The sequence below is a fragment of the Pezoporus occidentalis genome, unplaced genomic scaffold (genome assembly GCF_034315485.1).
Source record: "Pezoporus occidentalis ecotype Australia unplaced genomic scaffold, CSIRO_AGI_Poc_V1 ctg107, whole genome shotgun sequence".
In the NCBI taxonomy this organism is placed as follows: domain Eukaryota; kingdom Metazoa; phylum Chordata; class Aves; order Psittaciformes; family Psittacidae; genus Pezoporus; species Pezoporus occidentalis.
Genome location: NW_026912854.1, coordinates 2,053,541 through 2,079,735, shown reverse-complemented (window position 1 = coordinate 2,079,735; position 26,195 = coordinate 2,053,541). Strand labels below are relative to the sequence as shown.

Below are 26,195 nucleotides of genomic sequence, written 5' to 3'. Positions count from 1 at the left end.
TACTTGCACAAGCAGATCTAATTTGGCAATGCCAAGAATGGCATTTATTACTTATGGAGTTTCAAAAAAAGAACAAAAAGCAATGCTTCCTTAGGCAAGGCTTGGTTCCTTGAAGTCACTTTCTGGTGACAGAACTACACTAATCATTATTTCCATCACCATAAAGAGCTTTCCCAGGATCGCAGGTTAAATCTCCGTAACTTACTCTGATGGATGAAATTACCATGAGAGTATGACTGTTCTGAAGGGCTCCAAAATTAGTTCTATCCATTAAAATATCCTGCTAAGTCCCCTGGTAGGAGTTGTCACAGCGGCACGTCTGCACCCAGCTGGGTGCACAGTAATGGTGAGGTCCTCTCAACACTGTTCACAGCAAAGTGCCATCTTTAGGTCCACTCCCCATGATATCAAAAAAGACCTCTGCCTGCCAAGGATTTCTCCTCCAGTCACTGGGACTCTTTGCCGCAGAAGAAACATCTGTCTCTGCAGACAGAATTGCCTCTGAATATGCCCACGTATTTGAATTTGACACCTGCAGTTAGATGAGCAATGGAAATAAACTGTGTTCCTCCCTAGGAAAGGCATGACATTTCCAGGCTGAATGGAATTATGAACTCATTGCAAAGCTGAGCTCAGTCCTCACACACCCCTGCCAAAACCAGGAGAGAAGTGTTTGAATGCAGGAGGAAATGTCCCCTGCTCTCCATCTCTGCACACAGAGCTGTTGCTAATGTCCCCTGTTAACAGGAATATACAAGTTGTAAAGAGGAGCTAGCACAAAAGAAGCAAAAGGAGCACGTGACTTACATTTATCTTGCAAGGAATCGTGGGGGACTTCTCCCTGGGGACTTTCTTCCAAGTCTCCATAGTGCAACACCTTGTGATTAGGTGAAAGGCGACAATACCAGAACTTGTCTGTCAAAACAAACGCATGGAAGGTCACGGACATGTCCTCATCAGCATTAGCAACAGCACGGGAGAAAGCCAACACAGGTGAGCACTACAGGGAAGGACCGCACTTTCAAGGAACATGTGGGGTGCAGGGAAGTAGGACAGGGACTTTGCTCACTAATTTTACTTGACTAACTGAAGCTGGCATTAATCTACTGTGTTTTGTAGTGACTCAGTCATCAGCTCCAAGAATGAATACTAGCAAGAAACAGTGGACTCGGTTTTACCTGGTATTATATACCCTTGTTGACAGAAGACTGGCTAAGTAACCACTGCTTTGAGGGGGTAAATTCAATGTACCCCAAACCCCTTCATATTCAGTCCCCACTATGTGAGAATTAAGCCTTGCCAGATGCCTTGTGTGGGACACCAGAAACCCGATACATTTGAGATATCCCATATTTTATGAAAATTATGACTCATGTCTTTTAATAGACATGGGAGAACACCCCCATATTTATGGAGGGATTGGACACAACAACCATGCAAAGATTCAAAAAGCAGACCTTAACTCGCTCGTCTTGCAGATAACCTGGTGCTTTGCATGGTCACAAATACACGCGTGACCATGCAGTCACACTCCAGTTTGCATCTTAGTCCCTCACAGGAGATGCGTATTTACATCTCCTGCCAACTCCTGCTTTGCAGGACATAATTCCCCTTAACAACAGTCATTAAAACCTGCACCCGTGAAGCACATCCCCTCTGCAGAGCCAGACCACCACACTGCCTCGCGCGCAGGGGTGGTGCCTGCCAATTCACCTTCTGAAATGGCAAGAAGGAGGTGACCCTTGCGTGTCAGAACACTTTCTGTTTGATAAATAGATCCCATAATGTTCAGCTGTCAACAAGACAATCTTGGTACATCCAAGCTATAAATCTCCAAAAGCTCACAGCAAGGCTAGATGTTCAAATGCCAGGAGGGGGGAGAGGGCTTCTCTGGCTCTGCTCTTCTTTTGTTGTGCTCAGCACTGATGCTGCCAAGCAGCAGCCTAAGGGACAATTTAGGGAAGTGATAGCATACTTAGGCATTGGAACAGGCTGCCCAGGGCACTGGTGGGATCATCATCCCTGGAAGCGTTGAAACCTGTGTAGATGAGGCCCTCGGTGCCATGGGTTAGTGGTGGACTTGGCAGTGCTGGGGAAGGGTTGGACTCAGTCTTGATGGTCTTTTCCAACCCAGTTGATTCTATGAGTCTGTGACTGACACAGCCCTGTGGTGCTGCAGTTGATGGGAGTGAATGGAACAGCTTGGATACAACCTTGGAGAAGCAGAACCACCGAAGCCAGCACATGTGAGATCGTGGTGCTAGCAACAGAAGGACTTCTTGGCTCTGTTAGTAAAATACTGCCTTAATGGACCCAACTTCTTTCTAAAGGACACTCTCCAGTCCCTCGGCCAGCCATTTAAAATGCAATGCAACAAAACATGAAAGCCAGTTCAGCTTTGAATGGCGAAGTGGGCTTCCATATGCCCTTTTATATGTCTTTGTCATGGTGGATAAAAACGTTTGGCAGAAAACCCCCCCACGCTTAAAACCACTTTCTGAGCACGCAGCGCCTTCTACAGAAAGGTTTCAAGACCTGACAAACTGCTGGCAAAGGCTCAAAATGGCAACGGGACAGATGCTGGTTGTTTCCTTCAGAGGCACGCACAGTACTGAATGATTTATGGTGGGGTGCCTGAGATTATGATTTTGTGATGCATACAACAAAAGCTGCTGTGGACTGTCAGCAGTACACACGATGTTGGGCAGTGGGGGCTTTCAAGAGGAAAACACTGCCTGCAAAGCTTCTGTAGGGATCTGAAACTAGAGCAGGCAGGAGCCCTCATTCAGTAGGCTCTCATCTGAGGAGCACACACACCACAACTCATCGGACAGTCAGTGTGTCACACAAGGATGTGTCTGACACCTCTAGGCTGAAGAAGTTTGGCTCTTTAACCTTAGTCCTGTTTCAAGACCCTGTTCCAATAACGAAAGAGGGGAAAACCCCACAGTGAAAATGTCTTACTTCATTTCTGCAAACGGGTGGTTTTATGGGAAGAAACCCAATCTCGGAAGGCTCGTGGAGCCTTCTGCAGCAATTCCCCATAACCCCAGGTTAATTAAAAACTAAAAGCCATAGCCTGTAGCTTCAAGCATGCCCAGCACAACTCTCCTGTGGGCTCACGACTGACTGCCATTGTGCCACAGCCCTGCTGTCAAGGGGGAGAACCTTAAATGAGATCTACAAACGGAACTAACGAGGCTCCCTCAGCATCAGTGGTGGGAAGCAGCCCTTCCTCCCTCAGCATCAGTGGTGGGAAGCAGCCCTTCCTCCCTCAGCATCAGTGGTGGGAAGCAGCCCTTCCTCCCTCAGCATCAGTGGTGGGAAGCAGCCCTTCCTCCCTCAGCATCAGTGGTGGGAAGCAGCCCTTCCTCCCTCAGCATCAGTGGTGGGAAGCAGCCCTTCCTCCCTCAGCATCAGTGGTGGGAAGCAGCCCTTCCTCCCTCAGCATCAGTGGTGGGATGCAGCCCTTCCTCCCTCAGCATCAGTGGTGGGACGCAGCCCTTCCTCCCTCAGCCACCTCAGCCTCGCCAGCTGGGGTGGGTTTTACGGATGCACACGGTGTTACAAACAGTTGATCAGATGCTATCCCACTTGTGTGACACCTCAGTGCCTTGGAGGGGAACAGTTTCAGGCAGGATGCATGTTATTGTAGCGTAGTGCAAGCGCTGAATGCGATTTCGTCGGGAAGGTAGCGTATAACATAATGCTGCAGTCAAATCAAAACTGCATGGAACTGCTTCCACTGGCAAAAAGAGTGAAGAAATCTTAATTACAGAACAGCACATGGGAAGGGGCCCACACTGACTCGCAGCTCTGAAGTGATCAGCAAAGCAGAAGGAAAAGCTCTTTTCTACCACGTAGGTACACATACGGTGTTCATAAACCAAAACTACCACCCAAACCCTCCAGAGCTCTTAAGCCCCAGTACGCAGGGTTGAAGTGCCACAAGAGGCACTGGGACAGGCACTTCCCCATAGATCTTGTGCTCCACAGCTGGCAGATCCGTGTTTATGTGCACAGCTGGAGCAGGGCAACTCTCTGTGGAGCTCATTTAAGTCCAGTCTCACCAATCTGCCCCAAAGCCCAAGTTCCTCCTATTGAACTAAACCTCTTATTTTATCCTAGGTTATTTTTGGACACTACATCTTTTACTGGTGAGTCCTCATGTCTTTTACCTCACTGATGCGGTCAAATTAAAGGGCTACAGATTCTTCTTTGGGAAACAGAATTAATCCTGCTGGTTTTCCACCTGAAAATGTTTCAAAGAAAATGTTCTGATTTTCAGATAATTTCAGATAAGAGCACCAGTGGGTTACATATATCACAGAACATTGGTAAAGATTAGAGATGAGGTTGGGGAAAAATATCCCAAATAACAAAATTAGCCACAATTTGGCTAGAAGAGGAATATTCAAAGCTGTGCCTAAAGAACAGAGGACAGATCATTTTGCTGATGGGCTGCAGAGTGCTTGGCCATTCACACAATGTCTTTCCAAGTGCATTAATGGCCAATGACTCATATGCCTTTAACAATGCTGCCCCAGGTAAGGAAGTGCTGCGATTAGTAGAAAGCTGCTCTGTACTTAGAATCTGGGGAGAAAATAGCTGAGATATGCACAGCCAAAAGCACACATTTTATCCCAAGATAGCTGAAGTTTTTTGTTCAAAGAAAACCTTCCTCATGGATACAGCAACAGGCACACACTTTTAAATACACCAGTGAAAACATGGGTATTTGTCTAGATTTTAGATAGATGTACATGGAACTCATCCTTCTTTTGTTGTGTTGCCTTTCTCTAGTACCACTGTACTGACATATTTTCACTCTAACTGGTCTCAACTGCTCAGATGAAAGCCAGCAAGCCCTGGAAATGACTGGTGAATGACCTGCGGAGGCATATTTGGTTAGCCCTTTCAGCAGGTCACTTACAGAACATTATATGGGACTATGGAGGGTGGGATGGAGCAGCAGCAAAGAGGCTTGGCACAAAAAAAGGACAAAGTGTGTCTACTTGTTCAGAGCTGTGAGTTACTCATCCCAGCAAGAGATGGAAAACCTGTCCTCACTTAAGTTTGGGTTTTAATTTAAGCTTTCTCTTTCCAGCTTACTTGTGCCTGGTGGTTTTGATTTAATGGCGTGCATCACCAGGCTGTCCTTCCCTTGCAAAAATTGCTGCTCAAGAAACCTCATCTTTGGCTGCAAAACCACTTCAGTAACACACAATTTCTCAATAATCTTTATAAAGCAAAGAGGGCTATTTACTTCCAAGAGTGCACCCAGCAACACAACTACAAACGTAGTAGGATGACAGCATTAGAGGTATATATTATCCTCAATAAAATGCCTTTATCTGCTACTTAGCTCCACTGGAAATAACTTCTGGGCTTGGAGAGTGCTTTGCAGACTTTCACTTCAGCCTTCTCCCCTTCCTTTTAGGAATCAGCTAAGGAAGGAGAAAGCTGAAGAGGCCTATGTGCCAGCTGATGTCCACAGTCAAGGAACAAAGTGGGGATTCGCAGAGGTTCGTGATTTGTTCTGGAACAATGACCAGAAGGGCAGGCCAGGTTTTGCCTTCATTTCCAACAGATTAAGAATACCCAGTACAAACAGGAGTTAGTGCTGCAGTTCTCCTATGAACCCTTGCAAGGGAAAGGCCGTGTATTCTCTTTGAAAGTGCTAAGGATCCTGCTGGGACAACAATAGTATTTCTGATTTTCAGCTACAGAGAGGTCCTGCTGATAGGATAATCCCGTGCTGAAACACTAAAGGCAGAGATCTGACTACGGGTACCTCTGTTTAACCTCCAGCATCCCCCCAGTGAGTTACCTGTTGGCCCGAAGGCTTTCCAAAGCCAAGGCTATATCACAGTGTTTCACCTCTTCCCAAAAGGCTGTAAACTCCCTGCTCCTTCCTTTGTAAGGCAAGTTTTCCAGCTTGCTGTGACTAACCATGCATGTCCTACCACATGTTCAAACAACAGCCTTAGCAGAAGTTTGCTCTGGAGTCTTTATTATGGGATAATGCCCGTTAATTATTTTTCAAATGGGTCATTTAATGCTTTCAGCCACGTTCAGCTGGTTCTTATTTTGATTTGTGACCTTTATTCCAGGATTGCCTCAGGGGAAAACAGGAATCCCAGGAGAGGTAAAGGAAGCAGTGTCTTCCAAACGGGTTGCCACATAACAGACAAATGGTGACGCCTCACCACACTCCCCATTTCTGTGCAGCTCTTCATCAACCTGCATGGACCACAGCCCCTTGAGGGGCTTGCAATGCTGCATGGCAAGTGAGCTCCGCTGGAGCAGTGGGCAGGGTTTCTGAGCCCTCAGTAAGGACAGGAGGTGGGTTGGGGGAGAGGAGATGGGGAGGTGGGACGAGGCTAACAGAAGACACACTCAGGAATGTGGGACCCTATGACAAGCTAAACCTCTGGCCCTGCATTCACTTTACTTCACCTCCTGGTTTCTGACACCATGATGGCCCTGGTCTCACAGTTTGCTCTGCCTGTGTCACAGGAAACCCTGAAGGGTTAAGGCTGATTTCAAGAGAGCTGCTTCTGCTTTGTGCCAGCTACCACTACTTGCTGTTTGAGTGTGCCAGGCACTGTACACACCTAACGAAGGATCCCAGCTGAAGGGCTCATGCACCAAACATGCTTGTGTCTACAAACAATACTTTGCTGCTTCATTAGATCACACAGTGTTGGATCTTACTGAGCCCTGGTGGCCTCCTGACTCACCACCTTCTGTAATGGCTATGCCTTCTCCTTCCCTCCCAGACGGATAATTCACATTTCTATTGCAGGGAGTCTAACATAAAGCACACACAGCTCTTGAGGGCATGTGGAAACCTGCCTTTCAAATGGGCTTTTATCTGACAAAACCCAATATACTTCAGAGAAGATCAAATTCTTTGAGGCTGTTTTATTTCTTCCCAAAGAATCGTGACTTGTTTTTGTCCCTGTATAAACATGACATCAAAGCAATTAATTTGGTGGCCTATACAATTTGCTCCAAGCAACCTTTCAACTGTGGATTATGCTCTATCTCAACAGAAGACTATAAACATATTTGTTTAATGCTTTTTTTAACTTCAACCTCACTCACAGAAGTGTCACCTCCAACCCTAACTATTCTATGATTCTAAGTTGAACCAGTTTATACCCCCGAAGGCTTTTGATCCTATAAATCAGGAGCCAGCACCAGTTTAAGATAAAACAACCAGTCTGTCCTCCTCTTGGACATCTGCCAAAAGGAGAATATGCTTGCCACGAGCCCTGCTCCTGCTCTACAATTCCAGTTATTTGGATTCAGGCTTTGAGGGAATCGAGTGAACAACCCTCACCACCGACACCCAAACCAAACTGCGTTACTTCAGCTCCTTTCACTCTGTGAATATGCTGCTGAAGGGAAATCATGCCTCACGCCTCTCTATGAAGTCTGTATAGAAAGTCACAGTGCAATACTAATGCTGTTTCCCTCAACTGTGTGCAGCAGGCTTCATAGGTGTTTGTAGGCTTGACAAAGAGGATATAAAGCTGCACATTTGCCTTCAACTCAACCCTTTCATAAAGGCTCTAAAATGTTCCAAAATAACCCCCTGACACGAAGGAAAACTGCCCCCTTGTTTCTAAGGAAGGGGAAGAAAGCAGTTTTCCACAAGTGATCTGAAGGTCTCAACTACTGATCTTTGTCAGTTCTTGCTCTTAGCTTTGGTAACGTTGTAATTTGTGTTGTATTTACAGTGGAAATCAAATGGCAATCCGAATCCTCATAAATTGAGGTTTTTAAAGGGAATCTTGGGGATAGAAATTTTAATTCATCTGCTGAGGTTACACTATGTACCTGTTATTTTGTCCAGAGAAAGCAGCATGCCTCCCTGAGGGGAAAAGAACTGCAGGGAGTTGGAGTGTACAAAATGAGCTCTAAATCTAGCACTGAGCAATGTCTCATATGATTGGGAAAATAATCTTTCCGTGTCAACCAAGTATTCATCTGAAGGTACACAAATTACTCACCTACGTGCTTCTAAAAAGCATTTTTAAACACCATGATGCATTTAGTGTATATGGCAACATAAGACAAACACCAAGGACAAGTAGCACTAGAGGGAGAGGTGCAGAATGAGCTCACTGTATACATAAAGGTGGCCCAAGTCTGAGAGATCCAGCTTCTGGCTACACCAAGTTTCATGTGCTATTTCTGTAGAGGGTTCAGAGTGCAAGGCTGCTGCTTGAGAGCTTTGTCAAATACTGGACTTGTTCCAGATGATCCGTACGATGAAGCCAAAACAAGGCCCAGGGAAACACAAGAACTCTTACAACAGCTGTAAGTGAGATGCTTTCAGATGCTTCCTGGTAAAAGCAGTCGAGACAGCACTACAACCAAGGATGCTGCCAGTAAAAATAGTGCTCCTGATCTCAATACCTGGACAAAAGTGACAACAAGAAGGCAGACTGCACAGTCTGAACCGTACCTTGCCGACGCCGACTGTTGAGTTTCCTAAAGCAGGTGCCCTCCACAAGTCGATTGAGACGTTGCTGCTTGATCAGTTCCAAGATCTCAGGCTGAATCTTCTCTTTTAGTTCCCTTGGGGAAAGAGAAAGCAGACCCTTGTCAAAGTCAATCAAAACCCACCCTCCCTCCCTCTGAGACAGAGCCTCACAAGATGTTTCTGCAAGGAGTCTGAAGGGAACAACAGTCACAGGCAGGCCCGGGGCAGAATCTAGTCTGTTCTATTAAAAACCCCACCTTTTCTTATAACAGAGAATGGGAGTCAGGCTCCGTTATAGACATCTCACTGCTACGACATCAGTGTATGACTCAGGCAAGTCACTTATTTGTTTCTTACTTTACTCATCTAAAAATAGCACTTGCTATAACGCACCAACAAGGTTTTTCTGCAGCAAATAATAGTCTTTCCTCATAGGAGCACTGCGAAGCTTATTTGAGGGTCTGTCACCTTTTGTTGCACAATCCTCTGCTGGCGTACTTTAGTAGCACCAGAAGCCTAAACCACATCTTGAAACAACAATAAAAAACACTGAGCAAGGCCAGGGAGCTAAAATAATGACCAGTGCTATATGCCTGTTATTCAATCCATGCCATGCAATTGCTTAACTGTTATCAGGATTTTGTGGAAGACTAACCCATGGCCAGGGATTCCTTCATGGATCAAACTTTACCCTTGTGCAGGACTGCAGAAACCCACGGCATTTAGCAATAATATTATAGACCCCTCAGAAAAGCCATCTTCTACATCCTACTTTGGTAAGAGTTCAACGTGTCGAGAACTAGGCATAAAACATATGCACGTAACATTTAAAGTCTGATTTCCTACAGCATCACATGGATTCACAGATGCCTGAATTCATCAGTGATGTCCTCACTTAGATTCATTAAGAATACATAAAAGACAGGTTTAAACACCAACTTGACAACTAGTAAGATTAAAAAATAACTGAATGTGTAGAGGATTTATAAAGCATGAAGTGTGTCAGAACCATCATTTTGCATTGCTGTGCAGATTAGGTAATACCAAAAATCCTTCCGTCTGGCAGTATATTCCAGCATCGAAAGGAAGCAAAGCTATGGTATCCCATAGAGACAACAAAACCGTCTCTCTTCTGGACAACTCAGAGAGCCCAGTCTCTGCTGATTTCCGCATTCATTTGGATCCTATACCTTTGACCTGCCAGACCCCCACTGAAACCACTGAAACTCCTCTGCTACACAGATAAAGCCTTTCAACCAAAATGCCATTTCTTCCCCATGTAGTAACACAATGGTTGGTGTTTTTGATGCATAACCTGCTGCGTATTTACATGCTGTAAAAATCTAGCTGGTCAAAATCTAAGGAAGCACTGTCACTATAGAAACCACCACCTTTTGAAAGGTATTATTAGTCCTTTAGGATAATTTTCAAGCCCTGCCGCTCTCTCATTGGGAACTAAGACATGAAAATGCTGAATGGCTAAGTACTATGATTAAAAGAAATCTGTGCTTGAATTAATGTCTTGCCTTTACTGAGCTGATGAGCTTCCTCATTCCTCAGGTAAAAGCTGGGAGCAGGAGCTGAGGATAATAGTGTCAAAACACAGTGTGGATTACTCAGCAGTGCAGGCTGTATCTAAATCTCCAGCTGGACTGATTTCAAACACTCAAGACTGGTATAAACATCAGTTGGCTACTTAGGCAGTTTAATTCAGAAATGGTTGGTTATCATTAAATAGGTGTTAAGGATATCATAACATCATAGTTTTAAGACGCTACTGGCAAGACAAAAATGAATGGGTCACCCAGCACTTTAACACCTGACTGCTCATAGTATTCCCTCGTCTGTACTCTGAAGCCCCATATGCTCTTTACGAACCAGAGGAAGAGAAGGCTTTTTAACCAACCCAAAAATAATCAGGTACTGCTCCCTCAAGCATTTCACAGTCTAAGGCAGACTTTCCATAAGAGGAAGTGAGGTAAGAAAGAAGAGACAGCTTCCCCCTCTTTGCTGATGGGCTGGAGTCCCTCTACACATGCATGTATTTGTTCTCAAGACTGTGAAACCCAGAGGCAGTACTCTCTTCTGTTTTACTGTCCCCAAACCTGGACACACAGAAGTTGTGGAGACAACTTATTACACCAGGGAGAAACAGTCTGCAGTGACTTTGGGCTTCAGTGACACCGTGTCAGTCCACCCATCCCTTACCATGGTCACTTGCACCTACTGCCTTTGCTATCTTCAGCAGCTCATGCCATCGCGTGGTTACTCTGACTTCAATGTTTTACAGCTGTTTTTCGGATACCATGACTCCGGACACATCCTTGCAAGGTGATCCTGCCACTTACTGCTCCTCGCTGTTACGGTCTCTGTTCCACCACTTCAAGGTGACAGAAATGGGGCAGAACAATCAAACCACAGCACGCAGGAAAACAAAAGAAGTGCTGCTCTGAATCTTTATGTTTCCTTCAGAAAGCCTTCTGAATGCAAGGGGGTTCTGATCCTCAGAGTCTAAAGGCAGGAGTTATTAAACATGATGGAAGTCCCTGTACAAGTAGGTCCTCCCGCCTCATTTTAAACCTGAACAGGAACAATGAGCTAAAGGAAGATCAGAAATGCAAATATGTTCCGTGGAGATTTTATTTACTGTCCTTCAGACAGCACTGGCTCAACAGTTTGCACCTTGCAAAGAGAGGGAACGAACTCAGAAGGTTTAAGGAGAGAGTGACTTAACAAAATTGCCGTTAGTTTTCAACTGGGTTCCTGGCACGTAAGAATGGCAAAAGCCATTGGGCTGGTAAGGCAGAAGGGTTGAGAAATCCACACAGTAATATACATGACCACTACTTTTCTGACCTTACTGGTCTTGGCACTGTAGGTAACACTGACATCAGCTACTTACTTTTAAAGCAACAGACCTGAATTGCTGGTATACCTGGAAATCATGAGTAATTATTCGTATTATTCAAACGATGCTAGCTCTTCTGCAGCACCACTTATATCTGTCCCCAGCTATGCGTTAAGACTCTTGCTAGCTGTTTTCCTTCCATTATGGGGCATATTACAGCTATTTAAATCATTACAACACAACAGAAAAGTAATCCCAGAACTGGTTTGTAGCTATGCCCTCTCCTGATCGCCTCATGCACTCAGAGCAGGCATTAGTGACTCCTTCTGCAAGATAAAACTGAAAAGCATTCAGGTCGCTCCATTTCCCGGTATGTTGCTGATTTTCACACAGAGGTTTACTTGGCAATGACTCCCTGGTTGGTATTAGCTCCCCTTTAACCAGCACTTGGACGTCAGACCTCTATCCACTATTAACCCATCTCTGCTGCCATTTAACACATCAAGGAGATGTGTGGTCCTCTAGAGGCCCACAGGATTCCTGGACACCCTGTTCTGTTCAAGATGAGCCAGCCATCCTTTATCCTTTGGCTGTGGGACGGCAGTTTGGATGATCAATAATGATCCCACAATCTCGAACTGATTCTGTTCTGAAGGACTTTTTGTTTTCCCTGATCGAGAACAGAAAGGGAGAAAACTTCATCACGCACGATACAACAATGCTCATATAAAAGAAACAACTAATCCCTGCAAAACAAGGGGGTCGGAGTTACAAAGATCTAAGGCAGCACTTTACAGCTCACATTCAAATTCAACCTGACTCAAGCTTCTCTCATCCAGCAGCCTGACAACTTAAAATTCAGTGCTTCATACAATGAGCAGCAGAAGAAAGACTTCTACCATGTTCAAGGCAGGAAAAGCCATCATCTGACTGCCATATTCTCACGCAGAATCAAACAAGACCTGCAGACCTTACATTCACCCTTGTGTGCAATCTCTTTTAGTGTATCTGCAAGGCTCTAAAATTTACAGCAGAGCCACGATTGCTCTCTTCACTCACAGTTTCTTCCCCTACAATGAGGCCGTGATTCTGTACGCCCATCAATTGTGCCATCTATGCAATTTGAGAGAGTTCAGTACAGGGAATCAAATCAAAGGGGAAAATGAAAGAACCATTTCTTTTCACAGTTAAGAATAAGTGATCATGGGTGCAATCAAAATGTAAATGCATAGAGTTAGATCTCTGCAAATGCAGTTGCGACTGCTTAAACACCTTATCGATTTACTTAGCCTTCACAGCCTTTAGGCTCAGCCTTTTGTCCTGGATCTGAAATGAGTCTCTCGTAACACTTCACTTGCTTTTAGCTAGTTGTGTTGGCTGTTCCATGGTGGGGAAGGAGACTGCACTGTGGCAGCAACTAGCCAGAGTGATAATGGAAATAAGGAGCTTGGAGAGGGCAAGTTTCACAAGGCTAGCTGATGATGCAAGGGGATATATTTGACCTGTATTATACTTAAACAGTAAACTCATATGGAAAGCAGGGAAAATGAGAAGCTCTGGTGACAAGCTCAGCAGTACTGAGCAGCTTTGAACCACTAAACATTGCAGGGGATTTGCAGGGGATTTCTGAGCAGTGTAATGATGCAAAACTCAATGGAGCCATTTGCAGCTATTTGATGGATGCATTGCTATGAATGACATCAGTTTTAATTGGGCATTAGGTCCTATCTTCTCATGAACTGAAAACATAAAAGAAGGACTTCTCTTTGATCCACACTGGTATGATCAAAATTCAAGTGCATAATTCTACTTAGATTATGCTTCTGCTGTTGCCCTGCTGGCCCTGGAGGAATGTGTCCCCAGAGCTTGCACTTCGATAACTGTACCCTTCAGAAACAAATCACAGAACAGTTTGGGTTGGAATGGACCTTAAGATCATCCAGTTCCAACCCCCCTGCCACGGGCAGGGACACCTCACACTAAACCATCAACGATGTTGAATGTCCAAATCAGCATTCTGCTTCCGCACCCTGAAATGTTCTGGTCCAAACCCTTCTCTACACATTTGCCTAGAAAAGGAGATGAGGAAAATCACGAGCCATTCCCCTTGAAGCATGGTCAGGATTTCACGGCATTGCAGGGGATGGTTCTGAAGTCCTCATCATTTCTCTGCTGATCTCAAAAGGTTCCTGCTATTCTCTGCACATCATCTGTGTACCACAGCGTCCGCCACTGTCCTGTGCCATCAGTTCAGTGACAAGCCCAGACTTGGTCCAGAGCCAAGTGCAGCCTCTGTTTTTCATATAACAGAACAAAGGACACCCTGAGAGATGGGAAGGAGCTGTGGTGGTGATACTGTCATTTCATACCCCGCAGTAAACCACAAGGGAAGGAGAATCTCACTTGCTAGCTGCCAGAATGTTATCATTTACAAGTAAGTGACTGCTTGTCAATGACACCAGAGATAATACCATAAGCACAGTCATACACAGCACCACCTTTTTGTGGAGCCAGTGTGGATTGCCTCCTCTTCATCTGGGCTTCTCCCTGTCTCACTCAGGGAAGCGACAGTTGGAATGCTTAAAGCCCTTGGACACAAGACAAGGCTCCGGTGGTTTTGGGTTTTCAAGGTTTAAGCCATTACCAACACCGCACCCAGGCTCACAACCATGCAGAAGCCAGGAAACCCTTCACACAAAACCCTTGTGAGACCCTGCAGGGATTTGCTGGCGCTGGTTTAACTGATTGCCAGCAGCCCAGATACCACACTGCAAGCAGACGCTGCACTACTGCTTTTGAGCACAGCTCCCTGGGCAGCTTTTCTCATGAGCTCACAAATGCCATCCCCGTTTGTTAACCCATACAAAAAGGAGCGAGGAAGGAAGACAACACTTACAGAATTGGACGAGACTGGAAATCTTCCTGGTTCATTCTTTCAGACTGGCGTATTTTCAGTATTTCTGTGTAGCTGAGGTTCTGAAGCTTGCTCTTGAACTGATCCAGAGAGCTAGGCTTGGTAGTGAGCGCTCTCATTATCTGTTCTTTCACCACCTGCATTACCTGCGGTTGACAGGGAAAAGAAAACCTGTGTTAACGCTTGCTGTGTTTCTGTTTCAAAACTGAATCTGGGTCCCCGGAGGTTTCTGGGTGCAGATGATCAGTACTATGTGGTCTCAAGCCAATGTTTCAGTAGCATAACCAGAAAATGAGCCAACTTGTGTCAGGGCGTCACAGCTTACCACAAAACCTCACGTGCCCTGTAACAAGGCAGTCATGTTCTTTGTGGAGAGTGTCACTTATTGCCTGGCTGTCTCCCTGAACAGCTACATTACAGCTGCTGGTTACAGCGCTGTAAGTCCCACTCTGCCTGTGGTTTGTGTGCCCATGGCGGCGGCAGCGTGGCTCTACTGCACTTGGTACTGAGATGATGCTCTCATCATAACGGGGGCAGGCAAGCACCAGACTCCAAGCAGCAGGAAAGAGGAGTGGAATCCTAAGGAGATGGACATGCTGAGTTCTGCCGGCTCAATGCGCACACAGGCCCACAAGAGAGACTGCAGAGAGTCTGTCAGGTCTTAACAGCTCTTCTGCTGGGTCTCAGAGCTGCAATCCTGACCAGCAGCAGCACAAAGCTGCCAACTGTGGTCCACTGCTGCCCCTACTCCTTATGCGCAGAGGTGATGGGCACACACTGAAACCCAGGAGGCCCCCCCTGAACATCAGGAAGCACTTTCTTACTGTGAGGGTGCCCCATCACTGGCACAGGCTGTCCAGGGAGGTTGTGGAGCCTCCATCCTCAGAGATATGCAAACCCCATCTGGACACGGCCCTGGGCAACCTGCTGTAGGTGATGCTATTTGAGCAGGGGGCTGGACCAGGTGATCCCTTCCAACCTCAACCAGTCTGGTTCTGCGAGAGCCTTACACTGCAGACACACGGCCATACACAGCGAAGGACAGAGAACTTGCTCAGAGACCATCGGCCGGGCGAAGGGAGGGAGAAACATTGATTTGCCAAGGATATTACAGGATTGCTTTTGAAGCAACGCCATAAACAATTCAAACCAGAAAATGAGAATGATGAGTAGCTCGGCAGCAGCCATCGATCTGCATATTAATTATTTTATCAGGAGAAAATTGCTGAGACACAGTTAACTAAGGGGGGTTGCTTGGCTCTAGTTCAGATGAATACATACCACAGATTACTGTTTGCCTCTCCGCAATCCCAGACTCATCTCCGTGGTGCTAGTGCAAATCACACACTTGGAAATGTTTATATGATACTGAGCTTAAATTGGCTGAAAAAACAATTTATCAGTCTCAGAAAGGCACATCCCGCCCAAATCCAAAGCTAAAACCCAGTAGGAAATGGCAACACACCCCTGCTCTCAAAGCGGGTGTGAGAGAAATTAACAGCTACACAGAGGGCAAAAGCTTCTTCTGAACTGCTAATTTTCCTTTATTCTCCCATTTTCACCCAGTACCTCAGAACAGAAGCTCAGCCCCTCAGAGGTTCCCTGAACACTCTGAAAAGTTCTCTTTTCACATGAATATTTCATTGCTTCTTATGTGCAGCTTTCAAACTCACTGCCTGCACTGTGTCTTCTATTCCTGCTTCCCGAGAGGTAACTCCTTGCTCAGATGTAATCTAAGCAGGCAGCTTCGCTGTGTCCAGCAGATGAAACTAAGCAATTAAAGAACTGAAGACAGTCTCCCTCCTTACTACAGGGGCTACATCCGTCCTGACTTCAAGAGAAGCAAGATGCTTCTCCTGCAGGAATTGGCTCAGGTGGGCAGCAAGTGCCCCTGCCACACTTCTACCCCCTCGGTCACAGAACCACACAATCCCAGCCTGGTTTGGGTTGGAAGGGAGCTTAAAGCTCCTCCAGCTCCAACCCCAACCCCTTCCACTGGAGCAGCTTGCTCCAAGCCCCTGTGTCCAACCTGCCCTTGAGCACTGCCAGGGATGGGGCAGCCACAGCTTCTCTGGGCACCCTGTGCCAGCGCCTCAGCACCCTCACAGGGAAGAGCTTCTGCCTAAGAGCTCATCTCAGTCTCCCCTCGGGCAGGTTAAAGCCATTCCCCTTGGCCTGTCCCTACATCCCTTGTCCCAAGCCCCTCTCCAGGTTTCCTGCAGCCCCTTCAGGCACCTGAAGTACACCCGCGTACTCTTAATTTCACACCCAGAACAGTCTGGGTTTAGATGGTGGCCACATGCAGCTAAATCCCTCTGAAGAGCTGCTTCACTGGTGTGCCAGTGGGAATCAGCTACTGCCCCATGGGAAACCAGCTCCTCCTGACTGCCACCCCATTAACACCTCCGGGACTGCACTCCAGTCCCACTGAGGAACTGTGTGCTGTCACACTGCGGGAACAACAGAAGGCCCAACACCGGAACGTGCAATGGACGGTGCCCAACAAGGGGGGTGCCATACTCCTCCTGACTTCACTGGGCCTTGGTTTAGCACCCAGAAGGCCTTAGGAAACGCAGTGAAGGAAACGCCCTCAAAGAAACAGTGGGAAAAAGTGAAGCAGACGATCCCAGTGACAAGCTGGATGGTTAAAAATATCTTGTCTTCCTCCCCCTGCCTTCCTGACAATGACTACTTACTGCTGCTACTTAATTCTCATTTATATTTTGTATGTTTATGTATAGGACTTATTAACTATCAGGAATGGAGAAGAGGGGAGAGACTGGCAACTCACCTTGCCCACTGAAAACGTATTCAGCTCTTGGCACCTCCCAACACTCCTGTCTGGGCTTAACTTTTCACCTTCACAGGGAAGGTGACACTGGGCCCACAGCTTCACTTCTGCTTTCTCAGGCCTGCTGAGAAGCTGTGCTACCTGCACTTTGGTACATATGGCTCCATAGCCAGCCTACAGTCATCATTTCTGCAGTATCACGCAAAAGAAGCATACAAACCCAGGTAGCTTAATTCAAATATGAGAGCCCCATCACCGCTCATGCCATCAAATCCCCTGGCCATTAGGAAGCAACAAATTACTGCGATTTCAAACAGACAGACATAGTATTACTGCTAAACTAAGCACACAACACTCCTATAGTAACCACCACTACAAAATCACCTTCATCTTTTCATCACCAAACCAGATTTGCAAGCAAACTGAGTCCTGCAATTGCTCATGCATCCAGTCAAATATGTACAGAGCTAGTTTTTTGCTGCTTACAGACAGATTTAGTTTCTTCAATTCAGGCACTCACATTGGGGAAACTGTCTCTATGAACAGGTTTTCCCATAAAATAAATGAATAGAAACTGTATTTTAGGGAGCTGCATGTATGTGGACCTGCTTTGCAGTCCGATCTCTGAACCAGCCATAGGAAGCAGCATTCATTCTTGGCTAAGCAATGCAAAGGAGGCTCGAGCTCAGTAGACTTCAGGTGCTGTCACTGACAGATGCAAAATCCTGTATAAACACTTGTCTTCCCTCTCTGGTACTCAGTGCTGTGGTTAACGTGTGAACAACGCAGATTCCTCTTCCTTGCTATGATCTGGAAGGTTATTCACAGGCTATCACCAAAGACCTCCTTGGTTTAGAGACTTCCCTTGCTCCCGAGAGAGAAGGCAGAAAGGGCATGCCCCCAGCCCAGCACACAAGGGGGTGATCACATCACTTGCCCTGTAATGTTTAAAGCCAACACTATTTAACTAGCTGGCCAAAATGTCAAAGCTTCTGATTGCACTGAGTCTCCTGAGCTTTTAGGAATCACTGCCAAGAACTTCTAATCTGTTTAATTTCCAAAGTTGAGCTGCCAGCCTGTGATTACGGCCGTCTGAGAGACAGCATCTACCCTTCCTCCCCGTGTGTCTGACCTTACAATGAAATTAAAGGTATTCTCTACTCAGTGTAATTGTACATAAACGCCGTAGAGGGTTGTTTTAATTACATTATGCTTCGCTACTCTTACTAAGAAAGGAATGTTTCCGAGGGCACATTTGCCTTAAATCGTGCCCTTTTCATCTGATGACCTCTTGTGCGGTGAGAGAATCCCAAGTTCTGCATTATGACTAAGTTAAGTACAATGAAAACATGAAGAAAAAGACAGTAGGAAAAAAGGACTACTTCTTTTTCATTTAATCACATAGGACTTTATCCCCTAATGTGTCTTCTATTCCTACGCTCAGCATCACTGTAAAATTAAATTATGTATCTTGTCAAGCTGTTTTAGTCTAGCTTTGTGACCTAGTTCATCTGACCTCATCTCTCCCCTCTTTTAGCCTTGCTTCTCTGTCTTCCCATGTCAACTTTCACCTATGCAAATAAAGTCTCTCCCTTTCAGGATGGAGCAAAGGACACCAAAACACCTGGGCTCTACAACAAGGGGACAGAACGAAGGAAGAGAAGTTGTCATTGTCAGAAAGGAGGTTATCGGGGTCAAACTTTACAGCAACCGTCCCACTGACTGCATCCCAGCAGCTTGTTTGGACCTGTGGGAAGCACAAAGCAAAGTCTGGCTTTGGCACTGACTGGAGAAGACAGGCTGCCAGCTCAGACACCTACCACTGCCTGCAAGCTCCTGGAAATGTAACGTTCACACCACCCACCAGTGAAGCACCAGGCAGGAGATGAGCCCTTCCCATCATTTCCCCACAGCACCAGTGTTCCTCTTGAATAAGCATGCCCTCCACACGCAGTGACCCTCCCACAGCAGCAAGAACACATCCAGAGACCATCACAGAAGCCACTAACTTGTACCCTTAGTGTCCTGGGACACACATTACACTGCTTGCTCCATGGCGACTGCCTCAGGGGCTTGTGTGTGTCCGTACATTACGCTGACTGACTGCCATTAATCTGGACAGTCCACCCTTCTCCTGCACAGACAAGACTTAGGTAAAACCCAAGCCCACATTACAAGGATGTGCTTAGTCCAATGCTTTCTTAATTTGGCTCAAAACTAGCAAGTCCTGCAGGGCAGGATTCCCTACGTCACTGCACCAGATGATAAAAGAGCAGCCACTAGACTGCACTATATCCAGAGACCCCCCTCTACAACCAGACTTGAAGCATCTGAGATGTGAGAAGTCTGAAGGCTTCATTCCCTAGGTCTTCCACATGACCATTTGAAAACCAACAAGCCAACAACCAGAAAACTGGAGGGAAGACATCTCCTTGCCAATTGGTTGTCAGGAATTCACACCTCGTTTCCTTCCTATCGAATGTTCCTGAAATGAAGCAGCTGGGCTTATACAGGGTAAAAAGTATGCAGGAGAAAACATCATTTGGTGATTGAGATGCAGCTTGATCATTCCATTCACAAAGGGATTTCCTTCAGTTAAATCCACAGGGCAGGCAAAAATAAGGCTGCAGAATGAAATGGCCAAATCAGTCTTAATGAACAGCATGTCCTGACAAAGGATCCCATAAAGAAAATCTAATTGTGAAGGCAAAGGAAATTACTTCAGTTTACAAGCAACCCGTCAGCTCCTTTAATGAAAGCTTTACATGGTTAGTGTGCACACCAGGTAACTCAAGGCAATGTTTTAGACTGTTCCAGAGGATAAATTGTCTTAACTAGATCAGTGGTTATACTGTCAGGGTACTCACAAGAGTCATCCTGAGAGACTTCAATGTCCTTGGAAGATAATATGATGCTGTGCCTCCAAACCATCTCCACATACTGCAGTCTGTGAATTCACTACAGTAGTCTCTCAGACACAGTCTGTTCCAAGCTTCCACTCCACAGGAACTCAGAGTATTAACCCAAACATGCCATCCTACACGAGCGAATTTAAACTCAGTGCTAGCACAACCTAACCACTGACAAGAGATTCCAAAACCCCAGACCATTTCCTCTATTACAGTCCATCTACTCTGGAATTACAAAATAAAACAGCAACAAAAAAAAAAAACACCAAAAAACCCACCTCAAACCAAAACACAAATGAAGAAACAAACAAACAAAAAGGATCAAAATTCCCAGTTTCAATCTTAACTATTCCAGAGCACAAGGACAGTTACTGTAGTCAGTGATAAAGAGCAGTTCTAAGCCATCTGGACGTACATAGGAATACACAGGAATAATTAAGTTGATTTGCTTTCAGGCAGCAGGATGAGAAAGCAGCTGTCAGAGGGCTTAGCAGGTATAAGCTCTGATATATTTTATCTCTTAATTTTCTGCAGAATTTAAAGCCCATAATGAAAAAAAAGTCTGCATTGCTGAGGTTTTGCCTCTTTATTTCCTTCTTTCCTTCTCCTCTTTCTCTTTTCAAAAAACCCTCCTGCTTGTGATTCTATTTTTTATTATATTACATTTTATATTAATTACATTATATCCTATCCTATTACAGCCTATTATATCCTATTATATTAATATTATTGTATTAGAGAATATATGATTATATAATGTAGATATTCTATATAATTATATAGACTATAATATTATATAAATATAATATTATTGTATTTCTATGAACCAAGATATCTTTCAGTCTGAAGAGAAGATACCTGAAACAATGCAATGTTTTTACTGAGCTGAACACTGTTTCCACATGGTACCAGCATCAATGTCATTATCCAGTTCAGCAGCGACTATCGCTGCGCAGGAACACCTAGCACGAACAAATGAGCGCGCCGGGCAGATGCGATGATGGAGCAGAGATGTGACAGCAGCTCCACAAAGGGTGTCTAAAAGGTTTATAGCAGATGTCTGAAACTTCATGCTATAGTAATAGATCTCTTCAACGTGAGACCTTGTTGAGAGCTTCAGGACCAAAGTAAATTGCCTGCCCTCTGGTGAGGAAAAGAGGGAAGGGACCTGAAGGAGCCTGACCCTTCACTGGATCCTGAGATGCAGAAGGTCAAGTGCTGAAGAAAGAAGGAGCTGAAGATGACGCGAGGCATGAAGATGTTGCACGTTTCAGAGCAGTTCTTGATTTTTTCAGCTTTTTATATTTCCTTGACTGATGAATCACAGGTGTGGGAAACCAGACTGAAATCACACAGCCCCTGGGAGCTGATAGGCTGAGACCTGTTAATCCAAGACTGTGGGAGAGGAAAAGAGGATTCATTATATTCCTGTAAGAAGGGAGGAATAAGATCCCTAGGGTCATGAGCACAAGACTGGTGAGCACCATGAAACGAGGTGGCTGATAAAAGCAAGGAAGGGGTCTGAGGAGTGCCTATACCTGAAGAGGCCGATACAGAAAAGTTCTGCCCCCTGCGCAAGATTCCTGGCTCATCCTCCTACTGGATGCAAACTGTGTTCAGTGGAAATGGGCCACTAACTGCTGCACTGTGATATTACACCCCTGGGCTACTCCACCTCTGCAGGAAGAGCCTGGGGCCACAGCCTGACCTGGCGCTTTCCAAAGGAGCTCCCAGAATTCCATGAGTTGCACTCACTCTTCCGCTGGATACACAGACCCTGATGGAGAACCACTGGATATGAAGGAGAGCTCCAGTCCTTTGGTAACATCACTATTTATTTTCTCCATTAAACCCACTTACAGTGGCGGTGGCTCTGGCTGTGAGCAAAAAGCAGCTTGAGCATGACTGAGAAAAAGATAAAGGGCTACCACATATTTCCAGTGAAGGGTACGTGGCTAAAGGGCTGGGCAAGAGGATGATTTGACAATGAGTGTTAACAGACAGCAGCAGACAAAAGAAAAAGGAATTCACCTAGCAGGAAAAGTGACCAGAGCAGGAACAGAGGTTCCAGTGGGGAGCATCAGCACGTGGAGAAAGGCATCTGGTTGATGGCTAGCACTAAAATAAATGAAGGAGTGGAAAAGTCAGAAGGGGAAGAAAAGGCTCTGACAGATGCTGCATTTCAACAGAAAATGAAGGCTGAAGGATAAGAAGAAATGAGATTTTGTTAGAAGGTCACTTTAAAGGAAACAGGAAAAGAAAGGGTAAGTATGGAGAAAATTAGATTATAAATTATGGCTTGGGAAGCAGCTGGCTGAGGGAAAACCTTCCTTAAGGACTGGCCTGAGGAAGTGAAGGGTAAAATTAATAGTAATAGGAAGGGAAGTGAACAGCAATCCTCTACCAATTTGAAATTTGGCTTTAGAGTCCAAAACCATCATCAAAATACACGTAAACACCATCTACACTGTCTTCATGCTGGTAACAGACAATGTGAACACAGTCCACTGGCTTCTCGCAGGGTTAAAACCAGGTGCTCCCCTCAGATCCAAGGATTCTGTTCAAAACAATTCTGACCCACATACACAAGTCAAAACCCACTGGGTTGGGTTGTATTGGGCTCACCCAGGAACGGTGGAGAGACAGAAACCTCTTCCCTGCATTTACGTTTGCAGAACACTGTTTGCTTCTTTCCTGTTTGTGCTTTGTGCCTTGAGGTAAGCAAAGCAAGACCTAGGTGCTGTGTGAGAAAGCGCTTCTGCCCCAGTGAAATGATGTGCAAAGTTAATATGACAGTTGCTGTAAACTTCCTTGTTTGTTAATTGAAGGCTCAGGTCAGCCAATATTACATGGTACCCCCCAGTGTCTGACAACCTCCTCCGGCAAAGGAAAACATGCAGCAAACCATTTGTGGGTGGCATTTAATCCAGGGCTTTTCACAGACAAAATGTACTGATCTGCTCAAGCAAAATGTTAAGTGAGGGGAGGGGGAAAAATGAGGAGATATTTGCGGCCTTAGTCATATACCAGTGTAATAATTAACATGTCAAATAACACACTTGCGAAGTCTCAAAGAAAACAGAACGAGAGTTACCCATGATTAGGATCACACATTTGGGTGCTGCTTCCCTTCAAATACACAATTACATGAAATGGCATACACCAAACGAAAATTCACTGTAACATATTGGCAAACAGCTGGCTCTGCAGAAGGAAAGCAAGGACAGGATTCCAGTAGGCAGTTTTTCCCATAGGAAAGTGTAAAAATGAAAGCACTCAAGTTCTGGGTATTAATGATGAATAAAAAAGACCCGACTCTGTGAATGGGCAGAAAAATCAGGAAAAGGGAGGGAGCAGAGTTTTTAAAGGAAAGGAAAACAGAAGGGGCTGGACACATTGCTCAGCACGCCTCATAAATGGATGGAAATGTACTAACAGCACGCTGCGTTACAGCTTCACATCTCCCCATCTCCTTTAGCTGAGACACAAACAAAACAGAGGGGTGAGCAGCTGCAAAGACCTCCATGTTCTTGCACGCACCAGTGCAAACCACTGTGTTGTGAGGTCTGTCCTGTTTAAGGCATGCACAGACACAGAGAGCTGCGCATGGTCCAAACCTGTCCCTGCCCTGCTTGCATTGTCCCTTCCCTTGTCTCCAGTCAACTCCAGGGACGACTCTAGCGCCAGCTCTAAGTGGAAGGGGAGCCATGCACCAGGTTCATGTCTTTTTAATACCAAGAGAAACAAAGATCCCTCCTCATCCACGTGAACCACAAACACACCAGCTAGCAATATGGGAGCAGCCTCTCCACCTCTGCTCTTCATGCCTCTCCTCTTTGCTAGCCTTCTTCTCCCAAACCCAACAGACCTTGCAAGTCCATCTACTATGTCTACAATCACAGAACAGTTTGGTTTGACTTCAAAGGTCACCTTGTCCAACCCCCCTGCAGTGAGCAGGGACATCTTCAATTAGATCACGCTGTCCAGAACCACATCCAGCCTGGCCTTCAATGTCTCCAGGGCTGGGGCATCCATCACCTCTCTGGGTAACCTGAGCCAGAGTTCTACCACCCTCCACTGCAAATCCTGCAGCTCTGTCACCTACTTCTTTCCTTAATTCTGACAGGCATATTAATAAAGGAGATGTATGACCCCCGAGACTGGATGCAGGCAATGCCTTGCAGGGCTTGGTTAGCTGCCCAGGACTGTGGGCTGAGAGCAGGGTATTGCTCTGGGTGGACACGGGGGAGGTTGTAGGTGAAAATGGATTCAGGGAATTTCAGAACCACTGTCTTTGTGCTGACATTACATTTCATTAAAAGAAGCAAAGTTTCTACCTAACAAGAATGACAACAAAGACTAAAAATGGGGGTTTGGATTCAGTCCTTTGAATTAAGAACTAGGTTACACACTTTGGCTTTCCTGATGAACACACAAACCAGATGTTCAGTACATTGCTGTTGGACTGTTTCATTCAATCCCATGATTCGTGTGTCCTTCCAGTTAAGGTAAATGACTGGGCTGAACATCCAGGAACCAGAGAATCATAGAATAGTTAGGTTTGGAAAGGACCTTAAGATCATCAGGTTCCAACCCCCTCCCATGGGCAGGGACACCTCACACTAAACCATGGCACCCAAGGCTCTGTCCAACCTGGTCTGGAACCATGCAGAAAGGCAATGTGCAGATGTGCCATGTGTCTGAATGAACCTACGTGTTATCATGCACCACAATTTATAACGAGTAAGCTGTCATCACTTTCAGGTAAACCCTGTTTTCACATTCATGTCACTGACGAAAGCAGTGCGCTGAAAAACATGTCTACAGAACACCAGCTTTTCAGCACATCTCATATTAATAAGTGGTTCAAGTGATAGCTGCATTGATAGCGGAGAGTCCAGGCAGTGCCACAAGAATAAAACTAGTTGCATGAATCAACTGAAGGATCCACAGAAAAGGGAAGATTAAATCCATTGTGACTTGTGCGGTGCTAGCTACGATTCTGCAAACCCAGAGCTCACAAAGTACTTGACAGATTGTAATAAGTGCTGTCAGGACTATTAAACCCCAAGATCTGCCTGGAACGGCCAAACACACGCAAAAAGGCTATGTCCAAGAAAAAGAAAAAGATGGTTTCATTGCCATTTAAAAAGGGTTCTGAAATGAAGGAGTAAAACCTTTGCGACATCCTCCACCTGTGCAGTCTGCTCCAGTGAGATCTCTGCCTCAGGTAGTTACAGCACGACTGTGCTGGTCATGTAAGTAAGAAAAACACACATTATTTCCCCCCTTGAGTTCTGGCATGTAACCAAGGATGTGAAGAATTCAACTAGACTATTCTTCGAAGAAGAAAAAGCTGAGGTGACATGCCTTGCCATACCTCATTCTAAAGCCTGCACTGGAATGATTGATGGCTTCAGAGACCTACATTTTTCATCGCTGCAAAGGAGCAGTCTTTTCTCCCCCAAATCAAAGGGAAGCATTTCTTGGGACTTATCTGTAGTACAGGAAAATAAACTCTCCAGGATGGACAGCAGTGATTTACCTGATACTAACATCGACAATTCAAACACATTCAATAACATCACTTTGATCACAAAACCGATCTGCTAGCCAGGGAAATGAGGAATGGAACAAACCACTTAAATTAGGTTACCCCACCCTTTGAAACAGGATACACTTCCACCAGCACAGGGCAAGCCGTCTACAGCTTTATGAAACCATCAGTGACCATCAGACCTGTGTAGTTGTTCCATTGCCCCATCCCCTTCACTGCATGTATAGGAAGTACCTGAAAAATCACACATTTTTCCCCTCCAGTGAATACTATGTCAATACCATACTCTCAGTTTTGTTTTTTTTCCCTTTTTCCTTTCACTCATATTAAATCAGAGCCAAAGGACATCTCTGCACAGAAGGATTAAGGTTGTAGTATTTGGCTTCAAGTTTACTTCTCACTATTGATTTGAAACTACCAATAACATACACAGAAACACACACATCTCTGGAAACACATCGATCCTGCCTAGAAGGGTAAATAATGCCTTCAAATAGTGCTATTTCCAGTAACCAACTAGTGAGTTATGGATACAGAAAGGCTTACAACCTTCCAGCAATGAAAGACTCCGTCTCTAAGAACCTGACTGCTATCACTGCGCTTCTTTCCACACCGTCATAAATCACTGCACTTTTCCCCACAGTGTCATTAATCTACATGCCTAATCAGCCAGCAGACT

At 45.4% G+C, this 26,195-nt stretch overlaps 1 protein-coding gene across 5 annotated transcripts in view; it reads right to left on the bottom strand.

Moving 5' to 3' along the window:
- ELMO1 (engulfment and cell motility 1) overlaps nt 1-26,195 on the bottom strand; it is a 222,442-nt gene that overhangs the window by 12,669 nt on the left and 183,578 nt on the right. For all 5 annotated transcript variants that reach the window (XM_062622332.1, XM_062622333.1, XM_062622336.1 and 2 more), the window contains 3 exons: nt 14,242-14,405; nt 8,480-8,592; nt 808-915 (listed from right to left, as the gene is read on the bottom strand). In XM_062622332.1, the coding sequence (XP_062478316.1) occupies nt 808-915; nt 8,480-8,592; nt 14,242-14,405 (385 nt within the window). The remainder of the gene's footprint in view (nt 1-807; nt 916-8,479; nt 8,593-14,241; nt 14,406-26,195) is intronic.